The following is an 8,960-nucleotide window of genomic DNA, read 5'->3' as shown; positions in this document are numbered from 1 at the left end:
TAATTTTGTTATACCAGCACAATATAAAATAAAACTTACTTGATTGGTTTACATTCAGTTTATAACAAGCACATTTTCCTTAATGATTAGGTACTTGAACAAATAAGCCTTTGATTTTATATATTTCAGTTACATTTTACAAAAAAATGATTGCTTCATGTTTACTGAGGTTGAAAAATCATTTTTAGTGCCGTTTCAGATGGGAAGAACTGGGGGGGTTGTGCCATGAGCCAATGTAAACTAAATAAGGATTATTTTGATCTGTCAATCATGCCAAGCTATGCTGGTACAGTCCAATAATAAAAACAGAAGGCTGGAAATAGGTTCACGTATTTTTTAAAGACAGGAAAATGAGTAACTAATTTATCATTTTATATAGTTGGTAGAAAAGCACTGCATTTAAAGGAAAACTCTTTTTATTTACCCAGGTAACAATCTCTTGGGCGATGAGGAAATGAAACAATTATGATTACAGTATGCAGCTCATATGCATCTACTTCAACTTTAAAACTGACCAAAATTAACACAAGAAACCAGTTAAAACAATTACACCATGTTTAGCAGCGTATTTATTTAAAACTGTTCTGCTCGGTGAACAAACATTTATAAAATAATATGAGGATGAAGGTGATTTCTACTCATTTCTGCTTTTTACATCTGAAGGTAGGCAGATTAAAAGAAACCAGTAAAGGAGACAGTTATATATAAAAGCCAACTAATGAGAAAACATGCAGACACACAGAGACGGACACTTAGCAGCATACAGAGAACAGTGGCGTATCTGAGGTCCAATGGTGTATCTGCCATCAATAAACACAAAGCCTGTATATAAATGGTAAACAGTAACCAGCTTGTTAAGATGCTGGTCAGGCGCTCATACACCAGTGCTGCTTTTGCCGTGTTGATTTTGTACCACATGAAAAGTAATCATGACGATGTAATACAATCAGTCTTTTTTATCTACATTTATTAACACAAAAAAGAAGGATTTACCTCGCTGAGGTAGATGAAGAAGGAGCAGGTGGATCCATCCACGCCGTAGTTGGCGTAGCAGCCGTCAGAGCGCCACATCTCCTTCATCCACTGAGAAAGAGGAGAAGACAAATGTGAGACGGGCATACTGACCCAACATAAACTTTAATGTCACACGTATATTGTAAGAGCCACAGACTGTATATAAAAGACCTCCACTGCTGAAACTACAGTGATCGTATCTGAATGAGAGGGTGATATGTTTGAGAGCAGCCTTACTAACTTTGTGGCAACTAGGGCTGCCACGATTAGTCGACTAGTCACGATTACGTCGACTATCAAAATCGTCGACGACTGATTTAATAGTCGACGAGTCGTATGAAGCTTTGTAAGATCACAAAAGACGCAGGAATAAGTAGCAGGATTTAAGAGTGTAATAACAGACTGAAACAGAAGATGGCAGCAGTGCATGTACAAGGATGCCAGGTGCCGTTAAACCCCGAAGAAGAAGAAGCTGTGTCCCAGAATTCATAGCGCAGCCCAGCTCAGTTTCCAACAATGGCGGCAGCTAGTTAGTCTTAATATTACTCTGATTATTCTTTCTGGGTCACAAAATAAACGTTTAGCATATTTTCAGGCGAGAATACTTTCAAAAGCGCTCCGACTTTTTCGGAGACGTCTGTCACCCACTAGCTCGATAGCTAGCTGGGGGCAAGGCTCACTAGAGCCCGTGAGAACGCCGGACTCCCGGCAAATCGTCTTCAAACCCACCGCCGTCTTTCGCTACTCAGGTTAAACATATATAAGTGACTTAGATAACTTAAAAATGTTATGCTGGGCTTTTTTTTAGTATTTTATTTGTTCCTGAGTAAATCGGTTTGGCTGAGATTAAAGTTATAGTTTTTACACAGCTGAATAAACGTCAAGCAGACAACTGATTATCAGAAGTGTGAGATGAATCGAGAATATACTCCGGTGTCCTGTTATATTTTAGATAGCAAGGAGTTTATTAAACTTCACCGAAACAATCTGCAAATTTCATTAAAATTTAATAAACCATCAACTTGTCTTTATTTTTAGTTAGCACCTTAAACACTTAAAGCTGTAAGCTAATGATAGTTATATAAGAGCAGATGCTGCTGGTACAATAAGTTTTACGTCCAATGGATGCATGATCTGATTAGTCGACTAATCGCAAAAATAATTGGTGACTAGTCGACTATCAAAATAATCGTTTGTGGCAGCCCTAGTGGCAACTTTCATGTGTGACTGAGTGGAAATCCTTCAATGTGAAAATGTCATTCTTCACTGAAATGGAAGAATGTAGAATGTCCTCAATAAAATGTGTGGAAAGCCGGGATTGATGGAGACTCTGGATGCAGACTGCGATGAGAAACTCTTCTTCTAATTTGATGTCCGGGGGGCAGATTTCTGTGGCACTGGCATTTCTGTGGAAGTGGAAGGGCTGCTGAGCTGAGATGTGGACTGACAGCTATCCTGCTCGTAGGCTCCAATACGTCATGCATGGTGATTTGCAGTAACCTAAGGGAGCAGCGCACTGGCAAACAGAAAATCGACTATTCAAAGCGCTTCATAGTTGGGAGAACTGGCAGATGGGCTCGGAGTCGTTTGGAAGGCAAATGCATAGAGATTGCGTTACTTTAAACAATGACCAAAAAGAGTTCTGTGAGTAGGAGAAAATGTATTTTTCAGATGTTTTACTCGTGTGAAATGCCAGTTTACTGAATTTTGATCCCTTTTCTGAAAGGAAAAAGGAGTTCATGTGCAGCACTCGTGTAGATGGTGTATGTGTAAGGAAAGCTTTAGCATTTCCTCAGGCCAAGTTGGAAATTCTAACAGTACAAATGGAAGATTAGGAGTGGCTGAGCAGATGGTGTGTATGATAGTCCCCCATCAGCTTGAGGGACACAGACTCGCCAACACACAGACAAAAAACAAAACAAGACAATGGACAAGCTTATGTACAGCATGTGTTATGTGTTTTATTTAGGTGTATGCACCTGTGTCTGCCAGTACCTGTCTGCCCCAGAATTAAACCTGGCTGTCATCTGCTCATCCGGCCTGCAGGTACTGTACAGCAGTGTCATGTAGGAGTTTTGGGAAGTATGCATTCACAACAACAGTGATGTGTTAGTTGTTTAAAAGTGAAGGCAGCAGTGTGCCATCACAGACTGAATTAACTAGATAGAAAGCACTTTCTTATTCCCAGCTCCATCTCTTCAATCTCAGACTGTACTAGAGTAGCTATGCATGACTTCTGCTTCGAAATGATCCTTTTTTGCTTTATGATGGACTTTGGTCCAGCCCCCTCATTTCATCCACTGTTTAAAACAAGTCATTTAAACAAACTTTCTTCTGATTGGTTGCCACTTGCAAACAGGTCTGAACAGCAGGTGGGTGGGGGTAAATGTGCTCAGGTCGGGCTGAGTGTCTGAGATGACCATATTAGGGATATCATCTCTTGGTGTTGTCATACAGAGTCAAGAGTGAACAAAAATAGTCAAACTGTGTGACGTCTGAGCCAAAAGACTTCACACACCTCACAGCTTACTCACACATTGTTGTGTTCCTAAAACCATCATGAACCATCTTTGCTCTGCGGCAGGGCCCATTATCCCCCTGAAAGATCATGGATTACCGTTTCCATAATAGGGACTGTCTTCTATCAGAACCGCCGTTAGGGTTTTTTTTAGCAATTTGAGCGACAGTAACTCGTCTGCTTGATCCGACCATGACCCTGTCAGTTTTTCACAACTTTTCCTTCCTTGGACCACTTTTGATAGATACTGACCATTTCTTACTGGGAACACCCCACAAAAGCTGCAGATTTTGAGACCTGGTCGTCTACCCATCACAGTTTGGCTCCTTGTCAAACTGGCTCAAATGCTTACAGTTGCCCGTTGTTTGTGCTTCTAACACTCCCTAATACATCGCCCCCATGAACAGGTGCTATGATGAAGAGATAATCAGTTATTCATGTCACCTGTCAGTCATAATGTTATGCCCGGTATCTAAACACACTGTATATACGTCATATAAGATAACATATAAGTTATCTTGTGCAAAGGATTTAAGACAAAGATGAACTTCACTGCATAACATCCTGAGTTCAAACTAAAACTTGTTATATGTCTGAAGTCGTTGGACGCCTTGGAAAATAATATTTAGCTGTCCTGTGTACAACAGATAATTGACTAATTAACCGATTTAATTGCACTCAGTCACCAAAAAAATGCAAAGAACTCAGCTTATCAGGCTTTAGCTTCACTGACTGTGCAGGCAAGATAATTAGGTTCACACCAGATGAAAAGCATCCTCCTTCAGGACTTTAGGGGCTCTGCACTTTTGTAATAAGAGATCTTATTACGACTACATATATGCACTGAGTAATTTAATGCAAACAACTATTAAAAAAACATTCATTAATCATTCACAATTATTCGAAATACGAGCCGGTGGTGCTCTTTTAAATCTGTGTGGGTGTTTCCAGCTTCAAGCTGCATTGCAGATTTTTCCTGTAATAAAAATGCAGAGCAACAAAAGTGTTTCCCAGACCTGAGTTGACCTGAGTAACAGTTATCCCAGTCTATCTTGTGATCCAGGCAAATTTACAGAAACAGGCTCTGAGGTATGTTTTCTCTCCTTTTGTTAGCGAGTCAGAAGCGTTACCTCGTTAACAGCAACGTGTTTATAACATATGACAGATTAAAAACGTAGAACACAAACTACAAGGCTCATTATATATGAGATGACTGATGTTGTGTGGTGCTGAAAAGAAGCTGAGGGAATCGGTTGCGATCGGTGTGACATGTGGGTTACATAAATGGTTCTTCAGTGCATCACCATTTCAATCAAAACAGCATCATTACTAACTGACCTCAAATACCTGGGCCACCCATAAATTAACACACAGGTAGGTATGCAGAATGTAACCTGTGCCTCTTAAGGCCATAATCTGGCAGGAAACACTGAGAGTATTCACAGGAATACTCCACAGGCTACTTTTAAATAATAATAAAAAAAAATACTACAGGAACATTAATAAAGATTACGTAGTTACAGGTGCAATCAGGATTTAAATATATATATCTTTTTTTTCTTACACTATTGGTCAAAAAATGTGCAATATAGATTTTATTGAAATTCATCATGAATCACATTAAACGTAACGCAAACACCTCCACTATGGATAAAACTAGTGTCGCGTCTGCTTGTTTCAAAGTTTGTTACCAGGTTCACCGACAATGCAGCTATCGATTATTCAATCGATTAATCTAATAAGAAATACTTTCGTTTTATTAATGAGCATTAATAAATAATAAAAAAAGAGAAAAAACAGAGGTCATATTCAAAGTGAGCTGCTCATTGGTTTCCATTACGGAAATCGCAATGTTTTTTGCTTTACCTGTGAGAAAAACCCCAAACAAAAAACAATGTACCTTTACTCAGCCGTCTTGGAAGCTTTATGAGTTTTTGTGTTAAAGAGTTTGTGCCTGTAAGTCTTTAAAAGAGAACGTGATGGCTGCAATGTAGAAAAGCGAGCATATCGGCATTTTAAGGTCTGCCCTGTGCTATGATGCAAAGTTTTTGTGCTGATGAAAATAAGGCGTGATGATGGTGTGCATGTTAATTAATGTCCAACCTAACAAACTTCAGACCTGCAGCTCAGAGTTTTATTGGCCCTAAAATTACACCTTTTATTTTTATATTTTGAATATTAATGCAATTTAATAAACTAATTAACGCCCTTGCATCAACTCTTTTTGTCCACTGTCCATGTAAAAGCTATAAGCCAGGTGCTGGTTATGTTTTGTAGATTACACTGTCATTTGTTTTCTTTTCTGTTCGCTATGAATTTCTGCAGGCAGTTCTCCTTTCAGTAGCTCGTCTTTCACATGTTTCAAACCTCCTTTTCAAAGCTGTGCTCAGAGAGTGGGATGGAGAGGCCTGTTTTTAATGTGTGTTTGCATGTTTGCTTCACCTTGAGCTTGCCCTCGCAGTGAGGGAAACCATCCAAAGGCGGCAGCTCGCACTTCTCCTGGGCTCCGTTTAGGAGGTCTGGATAAAGAGAAAGAGAGAGAAACTAAATCAATAAGGTCGAGTCAGTCAGCTCCAGAATTCTTTATCTGTCTGCGTGGGGGTTTTTGTTTTGTTTTACTGGATACATCACTATTACAGTGGATATAATAGAGACACAAATATTAACATCTGCAGTTCACACTGATGGTCTGAATTGTGAGGGGAAATGAAGCATGTGTGGAGTACACAAGGCCCACACACAACCGTGTCACACATTTATCTTTCTAGCTCCAATCACACTGTCAACACCTTCTTTATTTCCCCTTCTGTTGACTGCTAACTAGTTTACATTATAATACTTACAATAAACATGTACTATGTAGGTCATTAGGGCTATTGTGTGCGACTGCCTACATTCTGAATGACCTATCAGATGTCTTTACAACACACAAAGACTTTTAAATGCAAACACGTGAATACAAAATCTGTTTTTATTTTTGATCTTGTTGATGTTTATCCACTACTTCTTATCCTTAGGCTGTAATAACTGGCAATGCAATCGCAACAATTTCTGCTACTGCTATTCTGCAGAACACGATGGTAACTGTGACGATACAACTTTAAACGGATGCTAAGTGATACAAGAAAGAAAGCAGTAAAGATACAAAAGAGTGTAGGAATTGTTTAGATGTGATGCTCCATGGACAGCAAGCATCATATAATAAGGAAGCAATAACAAACAATGTTTAAATTCAAAAAGCTTTGCTTTTTAAATGTCACCTCTTGTGCTTCTCCTTATTTGCTGTCACATACAGTAGTTAACAATCATTAAACCTGCCCAAAATGAGGTGGGTGTGTGAAAAACTCCCTTTTAACAGAAAGAAACATCCAGCAGGACCAGGCTCGGGGAGGGGCAAACATCTGCTACGACCTGCTGGCGGTGTGGCGAGGGAGAAGACACAGGGGCAATGGCAATTTTATTTATACAACACTGAATCCTCCAGCCTACATGTCAAAGCATCCTTGGGCAACATGCTGAACCCTTGAGCTGCCCCGTCTTAAGGTGATTACAAAGACAGGACTGCAGAATGTGTGTGACTTTGTGAGTGAAGCTTGTGGTAACAAGCCAGTAACCAGCTGTTCAAGCCTTTTCTGTACAAAAGGTGGCCAATCAGAAGAAAGATGGCTGAAAGTGAGCTTGTTTCAAGCTGAGTGTCTGCAACAAGGCCCAGGATAACCAACTAGGATTATTATGAACCATGGTCTATGCAAAGGTACCTTTGTAGAGTCCAATGTAAACATCAAACTGGAAAGGAGGGCCCACAAAGGTACTTTAAAGTTATTTTCTGCAAATCGAAGACAACAGCATCTGTTTGACGACTCGAGAGCTTCGTCTTTGTGTCTGTAATTTCAAAGTAGGAACTCATCACATCGTTTCATTTGAAACTTGATTAAGACAGACCAGCGAATAAGAAAAATACCTGAAAGTGCTTTCAGGCTGTGCGTTAAAAGAATTTGCCACAACATGAAGTTGTACTCGCTCCTGCTCCAAATAAAACAAGAGATCACAAGGGTTGATTTTTACTTTAACTAAACTGGAAGTTTTGCACAAGTATTTATGCCCATGACATGAGTCATCAGACAATGTGACAAGAATTGCATTAGACCTATTGCGCAGTGTGAAATGAAATAAAATTACACAATCATCCCAGTGCAGAACACTCTCAGCACTTTATGTCTGGATGTCTTTTGAATTTGCAAATGGAGAGTGGCCATTACCCTGCGGTCAGGGATGATGGTCATCCGATAGCATCACCTTCGGCTCTGTAGTCTTAACTCCATAAAAACGAAAAACCACACAAGGGCAAGAGCTGCACCAGCTGAAGCTGCAGTGATGCAAACAGTAGAAGAATAAAAACCAGAAGCTGTAGTTGGAGGAGAGAGCTCCTGTGAGATCTCCTCCACACTGATTTGAATGTCCCTGCAGGATTAACGTGCATGGCCCGCACGGCTCCCAGTCTTATAATCATCTTTTCTGATATCGTCATTCAGAGTCATCATCCGCCCTGACCTTTAGTGCCAGGATATAAATAATGGAAAGCAAATGGATAAAAAGCTCAGAGGTGAATGCCAGGCTGACGTAATGAGTTTGCGAGTGGTGTTTTAAGAGGAGGCTGCGTGCCGTTATGGAGGCGTACGCATGGAGCTAATCAGCAGCTCCAGCAGTGGGTCAGGCTTCTGTGGGTGGAAAGGGGGAAGGCGGAGTAGAGGCTCAGTTTATTTGCACTGACAAATTGCCGCAATAAACAACTGCTATCAATAACTTTCTCTCTGTCTACCTCTTTCTGTTGCTCAGTGTGTGTTTTCAGAGGAATGAGCGTCATCATATCAAAGAACACCTCAACAGTTAGATGCAGATCTACAGAAACGTTATATTCGTTGCCTTAGTCATTACCCAGGAATGCAAAAGAGGAGGTTTCGAGTACGCAACAGATTTGAACCGGTCGAGTCAGCATGACATACCATTAGCTTCTTTTCAGGTTTGCGTTTTATCTTCTGTAAGCTATTAACCAATAAAACGCTTGTTGGCAGTAAAGCTGAGCGCGTCGCTATAAAGGTGGTGTGTTTTTAATTATTCCCCATTTTCTCTCTTTAAGCAAACTTCCTCTCTTACTGCAGTCCCAATTCACCATCCACATATACACACTGGTTGCAGCTATCCACCGCCATGCTGCTATATGTTTGGATGCAGAGGTATACACCAGGGTTGTCATGATCCTGAAATTTTAAACTTGATATCAATACTGGAAAATATTTATTAAAATACAGCAAAGAAGTCAAATCTCAAAAAAGTTAACAATCAGCAATCGTATGGTCACAAGAAAATCAAACCTGTTTGTGCAAACACAAAGATGGAAATGAAAAAGACAAAGTAGCACAGAAGTGCA

The 8,960-nt window shown here is 40.0% G+C and overlaps 1 protein-coding gene across 1 annotated transcript in view; it reads right to left on the bottom strand.

Annotated features, from left to right (window-relative positions):
- Positions 1 to 8,960, bottom strand: part of mgat5 (alpha-1,6-mannosylglycoprotein 6-beta-N-acetylglucosaminyltransferase) — a 111,797-nt gene that overhangs the window by 60,442 nt on the left and 42,395 nt on the right. Inside the window, exons 4-5 of the mRNA XM_005739888.2 lie at positions 5,975 to 6,051; positions 994 to 1,083 (exon numbers count right to left, since the gene is read on the bottom strand). Coding sequence (XP_005739945.1) covers positions 994 to 1,083; positions 5,975 to 6,051 — 167 coding nt within the window. The remainder of the gene's footprint in view (positions 1 to 993; positions 1,084 to 5,974; positions 6,052 to 8,960) is intronic.

This window comes from Pundamilia nyererei, unplaced genomic scaffold (assembly GCF_000239375.1).
Source record: "Pundamilia nyererei isolate P.nyererei 1_Seehausen unplaced genomic scaffold, PunNye1.0 scaffold00094, whole genome shotgun sequence".
NCBI lineage: Eukaryota > Metazoa > Chordata > Actinopteri > Cichliformes > Cichlidae > Pundamilia > Pundamilia nyererei.
This window is presented reverse-complemented; position numbering and strand designations above follow the sequence as displayed.